Genomic DNA, 17,340 nt, shown 5'->3' on the forward strand with positions numbered 1-17,340 from the left:
TCACTGTAAAAAAGAACCTGTCCCATTTCCCCTTTAGGGCAGTGCAGTAAAACCGACAGCACAACTAAATCTAAAAACTCCAATGGACATTTAGGGTGAATCCCAATTCACCACTCCGGCTCCCTTTTCACCCCTCCGCTCCGTTTTGCGCGTTCACGTGTAGCCGTAGTGGCGTCCCAATTCATTACTCATTTAGGGTTAGGGTTAGGGTTTTCCATGGCTCCGTTCGGAGAAAATCTTGACCCTCGTTCGATTCGGAGCCATGAGACTCCCTTCCGGCATGCATTGCGAAACATCTACAGAAATGTTCTTTTCGCTCTCGTAATACGGAAGCGAGGCTGAAATGTCATTTACTTTTTCTGGAATTACTTACTTGAAAAAGACTTGAAAAATGATGATAACCATCGTATTATCTTAGTTCAATGTCATTACAATGCATTATAGACCTTTTATTTATAACAAGCATAACCAAAATATCGCTTTTATGTCGGTGCTGTGTCTAACGTTACAGTAACGCAACGCTGCATGACAGTCGAGCATTTCAGAGATGTACAATCATAAATCAATTATTACCAGTGGCGTTTGACAGCGGATGATGGTACACATATGTAAAGTTATCTATCAAACGTTCGTCTGACTTGTACATGATGCGCATTTTGACCTATTTCCACCCGCAATCTAATCCGAGCAGTTGTTATTAGGTAATATTATTAATGGGTTGTATCATTCATTTAAATGCATTATAGACCTTTTCTTTATAACAAGCACAACAACAACAAAACGTTATTATGCTGATGTGCTGTGTGTCTAACGTTACAAGCTGATTTGTGCATGACAGCCGCGCATTGACATATTTCCATGTCTGATGTCTAATGTCTGATGTACTAATGTCATTTCAATGCATTATAGACCTTTTCTTTACACGCTTCGCGCACTAGGTGGGCCGCGAATACTGTAGAGATTTGTAAAGTGGGCCGTGAGTCCAAAAAGGTTGGGAACCGCTGCAGTAGACTATCAAAGCAGGACACCGGTCCGGAGCACTCATATTCTGCGTGTTTGTCAAACGGCGACAGTCCCTGTTCCTCTGCCCGGCGTCAGTCCAATGGAATCGTCAAGCACAGCCTTCCCCATATAAATACATCGGTGCGCGATTACAGAGATGTACAATCATGTTTATTTAAAAATAAATTGTGGTGTTTGACAGCGGATGATGGTAGACATATTTAATGTAAAGTTATCTATCTAAAGTTATCTATCCACAGGCTGATATGTGCATGATAGGCGCAAATTCCAAAAGTCAAGCGCTTCGTAACACAGACGGGGTGAATTTTATGAATGAAAGTGAAAGTTCTGTCACAAAACGCCGTTACGTATCCTCACACATTTTTAAGTGGGTATACGGAAGTCCTTGCCCTTTCCTAGTGGGTATACTACACCACTGGAGCACAGGTTTCAGACAGGTTAGAGCTTATTCTGTCATGGTCTGATAATGAAGCATTGTTCTTTTTTATTTGATGACTTGTTTGATCGATTGATAGCGTTCAAGTTCATTCAAGTTGTGAATGAATCGCGAGCGTCAATGCTTTTCTACGATACTACGTGTAATGTCACTTGGACATAGAATAATAAGACACTTGAGTCTGGGTTCAACAAAGGTATAACCAGTTTACTTCGGTTCTCTCGACACCTGTCAGTCACCTTCTGGTATATCACGAACTCTCTCTAAGGCGCATGCGCTGTCCTGACTATGAATTAACCCATTCATTACACTACGGATGACGTCGTGAAGGGTTGTCCCATTTCCCCCGGGGAACCACTACGGCTATGGCTCCAAAACGAGTGACTCCAAAACGAGTGACTCCAAAACGAGTGACTCCAAAACGAGCCGAAGTGGTAAAAAAGAGAATCGGGATTGGGCCTGTGTCTCATGGGGGTTCCATTTCCACGGTGGTGACATAGCTCATCCATGAACCGTTACGTGGGGGGGTAGACCTTAACGAACGCACGGCGAGACCCTCCATCCATACCTCCTTGCGTGGTCGGCATGTTGACCGTGACAATCTTGCTGTTAGGCGGCAGCGGTAGCTTGGCAGTGATGACCTTGGTCGCCATGGTCACCTGGCCGGCAGCGATCTGGAACATTTGCCCAGAGGTGGTGACGCTGCTGGCCACGGTGGCCACCACGCCGGTGGAGGCTGCAACACACACACGTGACCTGCAGTCACACCCAGACCAGCGGGCAACCACAACAGCTACCGTCTATAGCAGTGGTGTCCACTGGGTTGGTTTTAGCAGCGTTGATATACAGTATATTCAAGGCCATTTGCTTGAATTTTGGGGCATTTATTGACCTAAAGGTTGACACTCCACATTGACAGTTTGGGAGTCTTGTTATTGTTAAGGTTTATAGGGAATTCACCTTTCCCTGATTATCAGAATTACTCTGGGAGATAAGAGTGGACACCACCGGCCAAAAAGGCACTCTGACAAAACTTAAATATATCTATTGTAATATGGTATAGCGACAAAAATGAAAAAACGAAAGCCATGCTGATGGTTGACATAGATGGTTACATTCACTAGGAGTGAAGATCCAATTAACCATTCAAAAGAACAAAAAATGGGGATTGAAAGAGCCATCAACTCCACTCACGATCCTTTTCCCACAGCGCTTTCACATCACATCAACGACGGGGAAACTTCATCAGACACACACACACACCACAGTCACGTCATGTGATTTTAGACAAACAGCCTCCCTAATCCAACTACACTCACCTGGGGTGCTCTGACCCTGTTTGACCGAGGAAGCAAACAACTGCTGGAAGTTCTTGTTCTGCTGGAATGTCACCGGCGTCCCCAGCTTGGTGGCCAGGACCACCTTGGTGCCTTGGGTCACCTGGCTGCTCAGAGAGCCCACCATGACCTTCTGGGTGGCGGAGGCCGGGGTGGTGGGAGTGCCGGTGGAGGGGTTGATGGCACCAGCCTTCTGCTGCTCCAACCGTTTCTAAAACATAAACAGTGATTTAACGAACGAGTAGGTGAAGGACTGCACACAGAATACAAATACATATTTTGCATCCTTCAACACAAATTTGCAATGACACTATGAATTTCTATTGGACAGTGTACATTAAGAATGGTTCTACTAAAGAATCATTGACACACAACTGCCAAAGTTAGCCCTTTAGAACTACTCTTTCCCAGCTCCCTGTGTTTTGTGTTTGTGGCCCCCTAGGTTTACACTGAGGGGGGGGTGCTATGTTGGGAGTCTAGGTGTCACACCGTAGTGCATGGTGGAAAATTGTCTGATCTTCCCACCTGCTGAGAAGCCAATCTCTGTTGCTTTAGCTGAATCTCCAATTGGGCCTTGACCTCCTCTGCTGTCTTCAGAGCACTACTAACCTTAACCTGGTCTGCCGCCTGGGCCTTCTCCCTCTCAACCCTGCATCAGGAAAGAGGAAAAGGTTAGAAGGCAACTGACATTCAGTGGGTTACAGTTAAAAGACCACACAACCGGTGTCTCACATTAACTCTAGCTCCAGCCCAAGGCTGAACCAACATCTCCTCACCTTTCTGAAAAGGCTCTGATCTCCCAAAGGTCCAGTTCCTCCTCAGAGAGCCACGTCTCCATGACGATAGGCCCAGTCTGCTTGGCTGGCTCAGGCTTCTTGGGCCTCAGAGCGCTGGACCTCAGGCCTTTCCTCTGGGGAGTGTGAGCCTCTGCTCAAGACAAAAAAGAGAATAGGGAATTGGGAAAGAGATATACAACCCCACAAAAAGATAGAAGACTTTGATGCCATATGCCTTCACTTTAATGAGTAGATAGAGAACAACAGTAACTCCATTGGTACTGTGTCTCACGTTGCTTGGGTAGGCATTAGCCTGGACAGGTGCTTTATCTAACTTGAGAGAGGACACTAGATGGGAATAAGGAACAAGCTGACCGAGGCAAGGCAAAGCTTCCAAGATTCATGAGGCCACTGTAGGGACCGGAACAGCGGGATCCTGGGCGAATTTGAAGATGCCGTGTGTTTTCTCTTTTTTACCTTTGGGAGTGTCGGGAACGCCGAGGGGACAGATGATTTTCCTGATGCAGTATTCCGACCGGATGCCGTACGCTCCCACGTCACGCCGTTTGATGATCTCCGTGGTTGTGATCTCAGTGTCTGAGGTTTCTAGGGAGAGAATCAGATAGATCTGAGCATCTGCACATACCAATGACTCTCATCTTCAAAATGGACACTGCTTCATAGGCATGCATGGGCTACTAAACCACAGGACAACCGCACAAGCGTATCTGATCAGTTACTGACGCTCTAGTGTTTCTAGTAATCATCACCTCATTACGTATATATATTACTGCCACTGTCTGCATTGTGGTTGGTAAGCTAAGCTTATGATTAAAAGGATATGACATTGATTCAGTGTCCTTGCACAAGGAGAGTGCGGGGGGGGGAAGAGAGGTACAGAGGCAGAAACAGGAGGGGGAGGACAGAAAGAGAGAGGGAGTGAGAGGAAGATGAAATAGCTGTGCACTCACCTGTGCGGGTGGTCCCCACAGCAGCGGAGGGCTTGACTGCCATGTCATCCCACCTCAGGCAGGCCCACAGCAGCCGCAGCATCAGGCTCACCCCTGCCAGAGACTTGACAGTCTGGAGACGGTACCTGCAGGGGGGGACACGGTGTGACTCATTGACCCATTAGGTGTGACTCGACCAAAATCACCCATCACCAGACAGAGACACGGAGAGACATGGTTCTCCTAAATGGTTTCAGTTCTTAGTGTCGTGGCAATTTCACCCACCTCCATGTGATTCCATAGGTGGGTCTGGGGGAGGGATAGGGCCAGATGTCCAGGGCAGGCTTGGCGTTGTATTTGAAGAAGGGCACCTCTCTGATGCCCCCTCTCCTCGCCAGTTTCTTCAGGTCGTCGTTGGGCAGGACGAAGATGCTCTTCTTGCTGCTCTTGGTGACAAACTTGCGGTATGAGGGGAGGGCCGTGCCCGAGCGGGTCTTCTTGGAGCAGACGTACTTGAGCAGTGTGACCCTGTCTCTGGTGGAGTACCCTTTGCTGACCGTCATGGAGGTCACCGTAGACCCGGAGGGGCCCGACTTGGTGTCCGTCACCGTCGCCGTGACAACGGTCTTGGTCTCCTGGGAGACGGCTGCTCTGCCGACGGGGTGAGCAGCATCCTTCTGCTCTCTTCTCCCTGGTCCTGTAACAGCCGCCTGCGTTGTTACCGCCGAACCTAATCTGACGTCCAGCTTATCCGTCTTTCCTGAGGTCTCAGACCTTACTGACTGCTGCTGGTCAGAGTCAAGCCTTTTGACAACCTGGTCTTTCGCTGCTGAGTCTACCTGCCCGTCCTGCGCCTTCAGACTCGTTAACGGTGTCACCGCTGACTTCACCGCCTGCTCCGTTTTGACAGAGGTCCCTGTGTTGTTGAGCTTCTCCTGGGGCTTGGAAGCGGCAGGCTTGGGCTGCAGAGCTGCCTGCTTGAGCTTCTCCAGCCTCTGCTTCTCCTCCATGGTGAACTGCTTCACCCGTCTCTCCAGCAGCCCGTCCAGCTTGGAGGCCTTGACTTTCTTCTTGTAGGCCGTGCGCAGCTGGAAGCCCTCGCTGACGTTCACCACGTCGTAGTTGAAGGGTCGGACAGGGGGCTTGGTTTCAGACTCCTCCTCCTTTTTGGGCTCGTCTTCTTCCATAGGCTTCTCCTTCACAGCAGGTTTCGTCGGCGATGAGGGGCCTCTGCTGTTCACTTCACCTGAGAGATGGAGAGAACTCCGTTAACGATCAGCCGACATGACATGACAAAGTTAATGTTTGGCAATGAAAGAGAATAAAAGGACAGTTACGACTTCTGTGTTTAAGGAATCTTTTACTTGTATATTAGGCAGCAGAGCAGGTCCATACTCTGGGTCCAGCTGTGTGGTCTGAACCAAGAACTGAGCTTTACATCAGCTCTTTTTACCCTTCGATCTATCACCCAGTCTGAAGCGGTATACAAAGCCTTAACATCTTCATGTTATATGCATCTGCATTTTATTTGGTTTGATAGTTCTTGTAAGTAAGTAAGTAAGTAAAGCTTTATTTATATAGCACCTTTCATACAAGAAATGCAGCTCAAAGTGCTTTACAACAGGAATAAGAACATAAAGTGAATATAAAAACATATACAAGCATAGAATGAATATAAAAGCAAGGGAAAACAGTCAAAATAAAAGGTAAAGATTTACATTTCTTACACACTATGTGATACATGTCATACATTCATACACTACTATATATTAGTAGTCTCACTTATCTTGATCACTAACCATCAAAGATTTTGTGAAAACAAGTTCCAAATGGTTGGCCTGATTAGCATGTCTCCTAACAGTCTAAATCTTACAGCAAGCATCAGGAAATGTTAAGCCTTTGTTATTCAAATGATTCACCTTGAGACATCTGGATTGTCGATGAAAGGTATGAGAAACAGATGGATATTACTGAATAAAGCACCTTTTTCTCTATCTAGACAGGTGGCGGGTGGACTTGAGACAACATCCATCTTGTCTTCAGTCTTCTCCTCCACCTGATCTTTATTATCCTCCATCTTCTCTGTGACGTTCTCCTCTTGCTTCTCTTTCAGCACCTGCCCCTCTCCTGGTGAGGTGCTCTGAGATGACTCTACGACCGACTTTAGCTTGTTGTCTTTTTCTGAATCGGCTGGGACGGGCTCTTCTTTTTCCTGGGTTTCTGAGCCTGTCTCTGTTTTTAGCAAATCTTTCCGCTTTCCGCTATTCTTCCGGTAATGACGCGGAGCTGATCAGACGCATTTGTTTGCTCCGCTACAAGTTTGAAATAAATTCTTAAAAGAAAGCTCACATTCAAAGATCTTACATTAATAATTTAGTATTAAAAGGTTAGCCGCAAGAAATATACTATGCCACCTAAGAAAAAGGCCACCAAAGACATTACTATAGTATAGGCCTAATGACTGGTTCTGAGGATGAAAGCGCCGCGCGAGCTCCAGAGAACACTGAGGAAAGCAGTACGAACAGTGCCGTGGGCTCGGAGGATATTCTCAAGGCCATCCTCGACATGAAAACAGAATTCTCTGGTAAACTCGAAAAAGTTTTGTCTGTAATGGACAATATCAGCAGAGAAGTCAAAGAGTGTGCTGGCCGAGTCTCACAGGCGGAGCTACGCATTTCGGAGGCCGAGGACAGCATCGGAACCCTGAACGCAACCACCAGCGCTCTGGAAGAAAAAGTTACAAGGCTCACCTCCAAACTAGTTGATCTAGAAGGCCGCAGTCGGAGATCGAACCTGAGGCTGGTCCACCTCCCGGAGGGTGCGGAGGGAAAAGATGCTTGCTAATTTTTGGAGCAGTGGATTCCCGACGCCCTGGATATGGGGACACTACGCTTTCCTTTGATCATCGAGGGAGCTCACCGAATCTCTGGCCCAAGGTCCAATCCCGACGCACCACCGAGGGCTCTGATAATGAAATTCCTAAACTACAAAGATAAGGTGCGCGTCGCAAATGCAGCCAGGGCGAAAGGGAGAGTTCTCTACAAGAATCAGCACGTTATGTTTTTCCCAGATCTACCCATGGAAGTTCATAAACAGCAGAAGCGATTTGACGGCGTTAAACAGCGGCTACGGGCCAAGGCTATACGATATGGAATAATCTTCCCGGCGCGCCTGAGGATAACCCACAACGACCGTTCATATGTTTTTGAAACAGAGGTAGAGCATTTTTTGGAGACACTAAGCAATGATGGAGTAGCAGAACAACGATGAACAACGCACAGTAAGACTCTTTTTTTCTTTTCCTGTGTGTGTATGCCTGATCAAGACTGATCTCCTTTGACTTTGTTTGAAGAGGAAAGTTATGGCTGGAAGTATATTTCCATTCTTTTTTATTGTAAACATTTGACTTTTTTCAAACGCCTAACTCTTAGCCTACTTCAACACGGCGAATAATAACGATCTATGCTGGCTTTGTTTGAAGAGGAAAGCGACGTCTAGAACACTATCTCCATCCCCTTTTTTTTTTATACTTTTTTTTTTTTATTATTTGTGTGTGTGTGTGTGTTCTAGACACCTGTCCTTTTTTTCCACAATGTTTAACTCTTAGCTGTACGGGACTATATGAACAGGGTGAACAATGTAAGATCTTGGCTTGAATTATTTGTATGAAATTGGTCCTTGTTTAAAATGATATGCTACGTTTCCGTTTAATGCATAGACGATGAATTGTATGATATATGCTTGTTTTGTTTCATTTGCTCACTATGCTTGGGCTGTCATTAAAGTGAGAATAGAACTATGTACTTGATTAGACCTGATTAAAGACTTTGGGGTCTTTTCGGGATATAAAATAAACAACACAAAATCCTCAATCATGATGCTGAAGGAGGAGGAAAGACTCTGTCCTATACATGTCACTCCTTTTCTCAATACAACAGAAGGTTTTACCTACCTTGGTATTCACATTACACCAGAGATTGACCACATAGTCTCAATTAATTATGACCCTATCGTGGACTCCATAATAAAATCGATAGATAGGTGGTCATCCTTACCTATATCCCTGATTGGTCGGATCAATATTCTAAAAATGAATGTTCTGCCAAAGCTGTTGTATCTATTTCAGAATATTCCTTTGCCCCCTCCAACATCGCTCTTTACAAAGCTTAAAAGAATGTTCACTTCTTTCATATGGACTGATAGACGCCCCAGAGTTCGCTTATCCTTACTGTACCTTCCATATGACAGAGGAGGTCTCCACCTGCCTAATATCCAGTGGTACTACCGGGCTGCTCAGCTTCGCTCTACTATGTATTACTTTAGTTCTGACTACATCCCTTCGTGGCTAGATATTGAGATGTCCTCTGTTACTCCGAAACTACCCCTTAATCTATTTATCTACTCAGCGGATATCAAGAAACTGAGAAAACAAACAAACAATCCCTTTGTTCTTAACACAATTAAAGTCTGGTATGATGTGCGGAAATTTCTTGGTGAAACACAATCTCCGTCAGGTTTCACTCCTATTTGGGGAAATCAAAGTTTCATTCCAGGGAGAGAAGATTCGGGTTTCCAAATATGGGCCAGTAAGGGCTTAAGGAAAGTACAAGATTTATACAAAGAAAGTACTTTCATGTCATTTGAACAACTTATTGCTAAATTTGATATTCCTAGAAAACACTTTTTTAAATATTTGCAGCTAAGGAGCTTCCTCTCAACTGCCCAGAATGATTATTTAAAAGAACCCCCATTGTCCACTTTAGAAAGAACCATATCGTCCAATTGTAACGGTAGGGGAAGAATATCCGCTATATATATCATGTTAGAGACTGGCTCATCAGACTCGTCCATAGACAAACTAAATGCTTGGAGGGAAGAATTTCAGGAGGATATCACTTTGGACGAATGGAGTAGTATATGCACAAAGGCTCAGACACAGACTGTGAAAACACGACTAAAGCTATTACAATACAACTGGCTGATGCAAACTTATGTGACCCCTGTTAAATTAAATAAGTTTAATAACAAAAATCCAGATGTATGTTTTAAGTGTAATACATGTAAAGGTACTTTATCTCACTGTCTCTGGGACTGCGAAAAGATCAAAGATTTTTGGAAGGAGGTATCTCAAATGATATTCCAGATAACATCGGTCTCCTTACCTCTCACTCCTAAAGTGTTTATCCTGGGGTTGTACCCAACTCATCTTCGTCTACAGCAATATCAACAAACACTCATAAATATGAGCCTGTTGCAAGCAAAACGGTTAATAGCTTTGTCTTGGAAAAATGTGAACAGGCCCAGTATTGCCCGATGGCTTAGGGAAATGTCATCCTCTTTAACAATGGAAAGGATGACATACATGATTAAAGGTTAAACAAGACTCCTTTAAAAAGATATGGGGACCATTTTTGGAATATGTCCAGCAAAATGATGTGGGGAACTTATTAGCTAACGAGGGGAATTCTGGGTGATACAGAGAGCTCTATGGACATTTACACTTCTGACAAGGCGCTCTACTTGTAATATATCACAACCAACCTATGCCCTATCTTTACTTGATCAAAATATTGTAAACATGTATTTTGTTTGTCTTGCCCTCTGGTAGCACCTGTGTGTGTTTTTTGCTTGTTTGTTTGTTTATTTGTTTGTTTTAGTTTTTTGTTCTGTTTTTTTTTGTTTGTTGCTGTTTTGTTTTGTTGCTGTTTTTGTTTTATTCGTTTTTTCTGTGTTCTTTTGTCTGTTTTGTTTTGTTTTTCCCAGATTGCGATGTGGGTATTAATGTGTGTCTGTCTTTCTTGTTGGATGTTGTATTGTCCTAATCTCAAGAAAAAAAAATGAAAAAATGAAAAAAATAAAATAAAAAATAAAAAATCTTTCCGCTTGTTTGGGCCAGATGCTGCATTTTCTTTGCCCGTCTTAGCTGCTGTAAAAAGATGGCATTTGCATAACATGAAGCAATATACATCCACTGAGCCATGCTGGAGGCATAGTTTCTGCCTCAACACCACAGATCATTAACAGCAACATGAGACAATGGGGAATAAACAAACAGACAAGCTAAAAACTTAAAATAGCCCTTTACCCTCCAGTGCTTTGCGGTAGTTGGCGTTGGTGTTCCCTGGTAGCCTGGTAACAAAGCGATGGACATGGGTCCTACTGACCCAGCTCCAGCCCCCGTACCCCGTCACTCTGTACTCCTCCCCCTTCTGCTTCCACACCTACACACAGAGACAAGCACAGAGGACAACAACTAGAAGTACGACAAATCTACAGCTTGTCACAAACAATAACACAACATGTATTGAGGAACACAATATTTTTGGCTAATTATATTAATTTTAATTTAATTTATTATATGAATCATATAAAACACATCTCAGATGTACCTGGTGTTTGATGGGGATGGTGTACTTCACCCTGGTGGCCTGCAGCAGAGACTCCTCATCCTTCAACTTTTTCTCTCTCTTTTTCACCTTCTCTTTCTCCTCCCACTCCATGGAAGTCATGCGATGCAGCCTGAGGCGAGAGAGAGAGAGAGAGAGAGAGAGAGAGAGAGAGAGAGAGAGAGAGAGAGAGAGAGAGAGAGAGAGAGAGCAAAAACAGAGAGGATAAAAAAAAAGCTGTTAGATAAAAACAGCAAGGTGACTCTGGCTTGTTTAGTCAGCAGCGATCCATTATGTTGTACAATGAGCTTTTTTTCACACCGTGGAAAAGCGTGTGCTACTCAGCATACATTGCTCACACCACTCTGCATTTAAAAGAGGAACAAAAGGCTTCAATGCAGTAGAGTGGTGATGCAAATCATAATTAGTCTGCTTTTGCTTTTCCTCCAAAAACGACCTCTTATACTATTAAAAGCAACATGTTAGGTGTTATGTGCAAGGTCCATGTGTTAAAGAATGACGGATTTCTGACAGTCACCCCCCCCCCCCCCCCCCCCCATCATGGTGGTGTCCTTACATGGTGTGTCCAAGGGCATCTTTCCAGACTGGCAACATGACTACAGGTTTGATGGCACACTCCAGATTGGCCAGAGCCAAGGCAAACTCCCGGGGCTTACTGCACATCTGGAAAGCTTTGATCCAATTGGTCCTGGAAATACACAGGGAGAGAAATAAGTCATTGTGTGATGGAATGACATGGCCTCCTTGCATTGCCAATTCCCAACGCATCAGGGATCATCACTACATTTGCTCCACAGAGTAAGGGGGCTGTTAGACAGTAGCCTACCTGTGAGAGCCCCAGTTGGGGTGCATGAAGGGGGCGGGCACGTTGTTCTCCAGCTGGACGATGGTGAGCCTCAGCGTGGAGACGGTCAGCACCTTGGAGCCGTGGATGGAGCCGTTCCACTTGAAGTCCCCGGCGGGGGTCAGGCTGAACTTGTGGGAGAGGTGGCGCCGCTTGTCGTGGTCCTCGCGGTGCTTGTTGAGGGCCAGCGTGTTGGTGCTGTACTGGTTGTGGTACACCCGGTACTTCCCCTCCTGGCCCAGTTTGAAGAAGTTGTTCAGGTTAGAGGGAGACGTCTGAGAGAGAGAGAGAGACAGAGAGAGAGAGAGAGAGAGAGAGAGAGAGAGGAGAGAGAGAGAGAGAGAGAGGATAACAGACACAGAGATAAGAGGAGATGACCAACTTCAATGGGATTCTTCAATTTGATGACTGGCTGCGTCAATCGATTTGAGAGGTCCTGGTACATTTGCTGATTAAGCATCAACCTCTGGACAGACCACAGTGAGTCATACACTAGACTACTGGTATCCATTCAATGCTAATAATGCAGATGAGGCCCCAGGTGAGAGACTAGCCTCTGAATGAACCCTCAGGGCAGCAGGCTGAGTGAGGGACACCTGGTTGGGGTCTCACCTCCTTGCCGTCCCTGGGCGTAGGGCTGCCGTCCCGGGAGCTGCCCTCCTTCAGCGGGCTCGGCCTGCTATCCGGGTTAGGCGGGTGGGTCACTACGCGGTTGGGACTCTGTCCAGACCCCGCCCCTTCGCCGTTCACCCTCTCCTTGCCTTCACCTGCAGGTCATGAAACAGATAAGTATCAGGGATCATCGGTTGATAAGAGACAGAGAAACAGAAAGATAGGGAGTCAATGACGACAAACGCAAACACCGACGAAGACACAGTACATGAGAATATATATATAACTTAATTATTTTTATATATAACTTATTAAAGGGCAAACTGCAAACACAACAAAAATATAATGCACAACAACTGACAAATCAACTGGAATAGTCTTTGTTAGCAGAGTAGACCTAATGTTAACAGAATGGACTTATACCCTTTGTCTATCTGTGCAGCGGTAAGGTGAATAATTCTAGCAGTACTGTCCAGACAGTTGTCTTGTTTAGCCATTCAACTAGGCATTATTTATTCAATGGAGAAAGACATGGAACACAATGCAATTGTGATAATAAATGTGTTCTTTGTTACTTCTTTAATTAAATTAAAGTGTACCTTTCTATTATCATACAATATTTCCTTGATTATGTAAACTCTATAATCATAAAGTTGTCTTTCTATTAGTTGTCTCTGTCATACTGAACTGTTTGTTATCATCCTGAACTATCTCTGTTGCTCACCTCACCTCAGTTCTGTCTCTGTTGCTCTCCTCTCCTGTTGTCTGTCTCTCTGTTGCTCTCCTCTCCTTGTTGTCTGTCTGTCTGTTGCTCTCCTCTCCTTGTTGTCTGTCTCTCTGTTGCTCTCCTCTCCTTGTTGTCTGTCTCTCTGTTGCTCTCCTCTCCTTGTTGTCTGTCTCTCTGTTGCTCTCCTCTCCTTGTTGTCTGTCTCTCTGTTGCTCTCCTCTCCTTGTTGTCTGTCTCTCTGTTGCTCTCCTCTCCTTGTTGTATGTCTCTCTGTTGCTCTCCTCTCCTGTTGTCTGTCTCTCTGTTGCTGCTATTTTTTTTAACTTAGCTATTCGGTTGTTAAGTCGCGACGTGTTTCCGGGTCCAAAGTTGGCTGAGGCGCTGTCTTCGAAATGCCGCAATAATAATAATAATAAATTATATTTATATAGCGCTTTTCCGAGGCTCAAATACCCTGACAATATGGGGAAAACGGGAAAGTGCTGTGTCCCTTGTTGTATGAATAGATCCGAGTCTAAAAAACGATTAAACTGTCATTCTACCGCTGTAGTACACTGGTATTCTGGTGCGGAGAATTTCTGGTTTAGACCCGGAAATTGCAAAACGTCACGTTTGACGTCAGACTTAACAACCGGATATTCAGGGCTCTCAAGTCTCACGCATTTATTTATTTTTACTACCCCTAGTGGTAGTGGCCCTAGGCTGCAGCCTAGGTAAGCCTATAATCTGCGCATGCTCGGGGCGCATTTTTTGCGCCCCGACCGAGAAATAGGAGACAGCCAATTGGAGCGCTGCTACAGCTCACGTGTAAGCCAAAAGTATTTGGACTGCCATAGACTGCCATTCGGCCGGCGCCCCGACTCCTCCCCTATGTATTTTCACAGTGAATTTTACACACACACACAGATAACACTGTTTATTTTTTAAGTAACATAAGTAACAAGTAACATAACATAACATACAGTATATATGGGGCTGCGTTGAAAGGTGGGGGCGGCGCCCTAGCGCCCTTTATTGGCCTGCCGCCACTGACTAAGGTGCCTCTTACCTGGCACTGAGGGAGTGGTGGTGGCAGCTGTGACGGGGGTTACAGCAGCGCTGGCCGGGGTGGCGGGGCTTGGGGTGGCGGGGGTAGTGGTAGCAGAGGTCGGGGTGGTGACGGCGGCTGTAGGCGCTGAGGCCGGGGAAATGGGGGTGAAGAGGAAGCGCTGGACCTGGCCGCTGAGCATGGCCGCCTGCATGAGCTGCTGGCCGGGGCCGGGGATGACCGTCACGCCCTGGGGGATGACCTGCAGCTGGCCCGTGGTCTGGCCCTGCCCCTGGATCACCACCGTCAGACCCTGGTTCCCTCCCTAGAACCAACACACACCGTCAGCGTTAAAGAGCGGGACACAAACCCAGACATACCGTACCCATCTCACACTACCCTGCTGTATTGGACCAGGCTATACTGATCCAAGCTGTACTGAACCAGACTATACTGAACCAAGCTGTACTGAACCAGGCTATACTGAACCAAGCTATACTTAACCAAGCTGTACTGAACCAGGCTATACTGAACCAAGCTATACTGAACTAAGCTGTACTGAACCAAGCTGTGCTGAACCAAGCTATACTGGACCAAGCTGTACTGAACCAAGCTATACTGAACCAAGCTGTACTGAACCAGGCTATACTGAACAAACTGTGCTGAACCAAACTGTACTGGACCAGGCTGTACTGAACCAGGCTGTACTGATCCAAGCTATACTGGACCAGGCTATACTGAACAAACTGTGCTGAACCAAGCTGTACTGAACCAGGCTGTACTGAACCAAGATGTACTGAACCGAGCTGTACTGAACCAAGCTGTACTGAACCAAGCTGTACTGAACCAGGCTATACTGAACCAGGCTATACTGAACCAAGCTATACTGAACCAAGCTGTACTGAACCAGGCTATACTGAACCAGGCTATACTGAACCAGGCTATACTGAACCAGGCTATACTGAACCAGGCTATACTGTACTGAACTATGCTGTGCTGCTGTGCTGGGTTACGGCCAAGCTCCACCATGGCCATCGAGCGTTGCGTCAAATGTGCGTTGCGTCCGAAATTGGGATCAAATGCATTGTAATCAATGAAATGTGCTCCACTTGCTGCGTTGCGTCAGCGTTGCGTTGCGTCCGATGGCTGCGTCAAAAGTAGACATTCAAAAAAGTTAGATTTTTGACGGTGGACGCAGACGTCACAATGAGACCAATTGACAATTGACCAATGACAGTGGAGCTAGAGTAGAACGTTGACGTTGACGCAACGCAGTAGGTGGAGCTTGGACAACGGGAAGTTGACGCAACGCCGATGGCGAGTTGACGCAACGCAGCAGGTGGAGCTTGGCCTTTAGACGTCCACCACAGTTGCCAGAACTGTGCCAGAGAGGACGATGGGAAAAGAAAACATCCAAGCCAGCACAGTACCGTTTGGGTCCACGTCGGCCCGATGGTGAGAAAGAGGTTACAGACATAGATAGAACACAGCTACAGTGAGAGGGGGGGCAGTCAGTGAGCCAGAACACAAAACTAAGACAAATCACACAATCCACGGGAAAAGGGAGAGATTGTAGAAACACCAGCCCCAGATCTACCCAGGTGATGATGAACTTGCTAACCTTTTGTCTGTCCATAGAGTTTCCTGGCTGCTGAGTGAAGTTTCAAGAGAAAACGATAAATGTATGGGCTGTTATGAGGCAGACATACAATAAAGAACGGCATGGCATAGTAGCATATGCTAACACCATCACCATAACTACCAGCACCGTCATCAAAGAGACGTTTGGGTGAGTCAGTCAATTGAAAACACTGATTGAATAATCTGACAGAGAAGCAACCTCTACCGAATCAAGAGGAGCTCTGTGTGTGTGTGTGAGAGAGAGAGAGAGAGAGAGAGAGAGAGTGAGAGAGTGAGAGCACCCTCACCTGTGCTCCCTGCGTTAGCTGGCCTTGCTGTGGTCGTGGACCCTGGGGGGTGGGCGGGGCCGGGGACTGCCCTGGGGCTGGGGGGGCAGCGCGGGGGGGAGGCATGGCCCCCACCAGCCTCTGTCCTGCAGTGGTCTGCATGGGACTGGCACTAGAGACGGCCGTGGACACAGGCTGGCCCCGGATGATCTGAGCCACCACCTGCTGGGACTGGCCTGGAGAGGAGAGACAGGATCAACAAGAAATTGTAAAATGATAAATGGACTGCACTTATATTAGAGCCTTTATCCAAAGCGCTTTACGACGGCCTCTCATTCACCCATTCACACATACATTCACACAGCAATGGAGGCAAGCTACCATGCAAGGCGCCGGCCCGCTCACTGGGAGCAATTTGGGGTTCAGTGTCTTGCACAAGGACACTTCGACATGTGGCCAGCCGGGGCTCAAACCGCCGATCTGCCAACCTTGCGATCATTAGACGGCATAATGTAGGTATAAATGTAGGTATAATCAACATGTTTCTAGTTCAAATTTGACACCAACAAGCAAGCCACGTGAAATGAGGGTAGAAAACAAAAGCAGCATTTATTAGGCCGAATCGATATTTGCTCTACGTATAATTTAATATAGTTTAATAAAGTTTGCGTTTTCATAGCAGCGGTCCACCGACGCCCATGCTGAGTGGGAGAGTCATGCAGCCACGGGGGGTTGGGACGAGGGAGGGACAGACCGCAGAGAAGAGAGGGAGACCTACTGGCTGGGAGAATACCTTGTTGTACCACCAGGGGGGTTCTGATGATGGTTTTGCCCATGGCGGTGGCCTGCTGCAGGGGCGAGCGGATCCCCGTCATGCCTGGCCGGATCTGGGCTCCGGTGGTGATCACCTGGGCAAGAGAACCACCAGGGATAAGTGACACTGTACACTCATTTACACTCACTTAAGTTAATTAAAGTTACCCCTCTTTCACACAGACAGAGAGACCGACAGAGAGAGAGAGAGAGAGAGAGAGAGAGAGAGAGACAGAGAAAGAGAGAGACAGAGAGAGAGAAACAGAGGGAGAGAGAGAGACACAGAGAGAGAGAGAGTCAGAGAGAGACACAGAAAGAGAGAAAAGGAGAGAGAGACAGAGAGAGAGAGAGTCAGAGAGAGAGAGACACAGAGAGAGAGAAAAGGAGAGAGAGACACAGAGAGAGAGAGAGAAGGAGAGAGATACACGCACAGAAGTAGAGAGAGAGCGACATGGCTAAGGCTAGATGGACGTAGAGAGAG

The 17,340-nt window shown here is 46.4% G+C and overlaps 1 protein-coding gene across 1 annotated transcript in view; it reads right to left on the reverse strand.

The window, feature by feature from the left end:
- Positions 1-17,340, reverse strand: part of LOC308150258 (uncharacterized protein) — a gene marked incomplete at both ends in the record, with an annotated part of 103,083 nt that overhangs the window by 33,803 nt on the left and 51,940 nt on the right. The window contains 15 exons of the mRNA XM_080523109.1: positions 2,028-2,195; positions 2,779-3,007; positions 3,322-3,445; positions 3,573-3,723; positions 4,050-4,178; positions 4,544-4,668; positions 4,808-5,768; positions 10,608-10,743; positions 10,912-11,041; positions 11,486-11,617; positions 11,756-12,048; positions 12,386-12,540; positions 14,161-14,464; positions 16,068-16,282; positions 16,840-16,954. Of these exons, the coding sequence (XP_080379235.1) occupies positions 2,028-2,195; positions 2,779-3,007; positions 3,322-3,445; positions 3,573-3,723; positions 4,050-4,178; positions 4,544-4,668; positions 4,808-5,768; positions 10,608-10,743; positions 10,912-11,041; positions 11,486-11,617; positions 11,756-12,048; positions 12,386-12,540; positions 14,161-14,464; positions 16,068-16,282; positions 16,840-16,954 (3,367 nt within the window). The remainder of the gene's footprint in view (positions 1-2,027; positions 2,196-2,778; positions 3,008-3,321; positions 3,446-3,572; positions 3,724-4,049; positions 4,179-4,543; positions 4,669-4,807; positions 5,769-10,607; positions 10,744-10,911; positions 11,042-11,485; positions 11,618-11,755; positions 12,049-12,385; positions 12,541-14,160; positions 14,465-16,067; positions 16,283-16,839; positions 16,955-17,340) is intronic.

The sequence above is a fragment of the Nansenia antarctica genome, assembly GCF_963989245.1.
Source record: "Nansenia antarctica genome assembly, chromosome: 2".
NCBI classification, from domain to species: Eukaryota; Metazoa; Chordata; class Actinopteri; order Argentiniformes; family Microstomatidae; genus Nansenia; species Nansenia antarctica.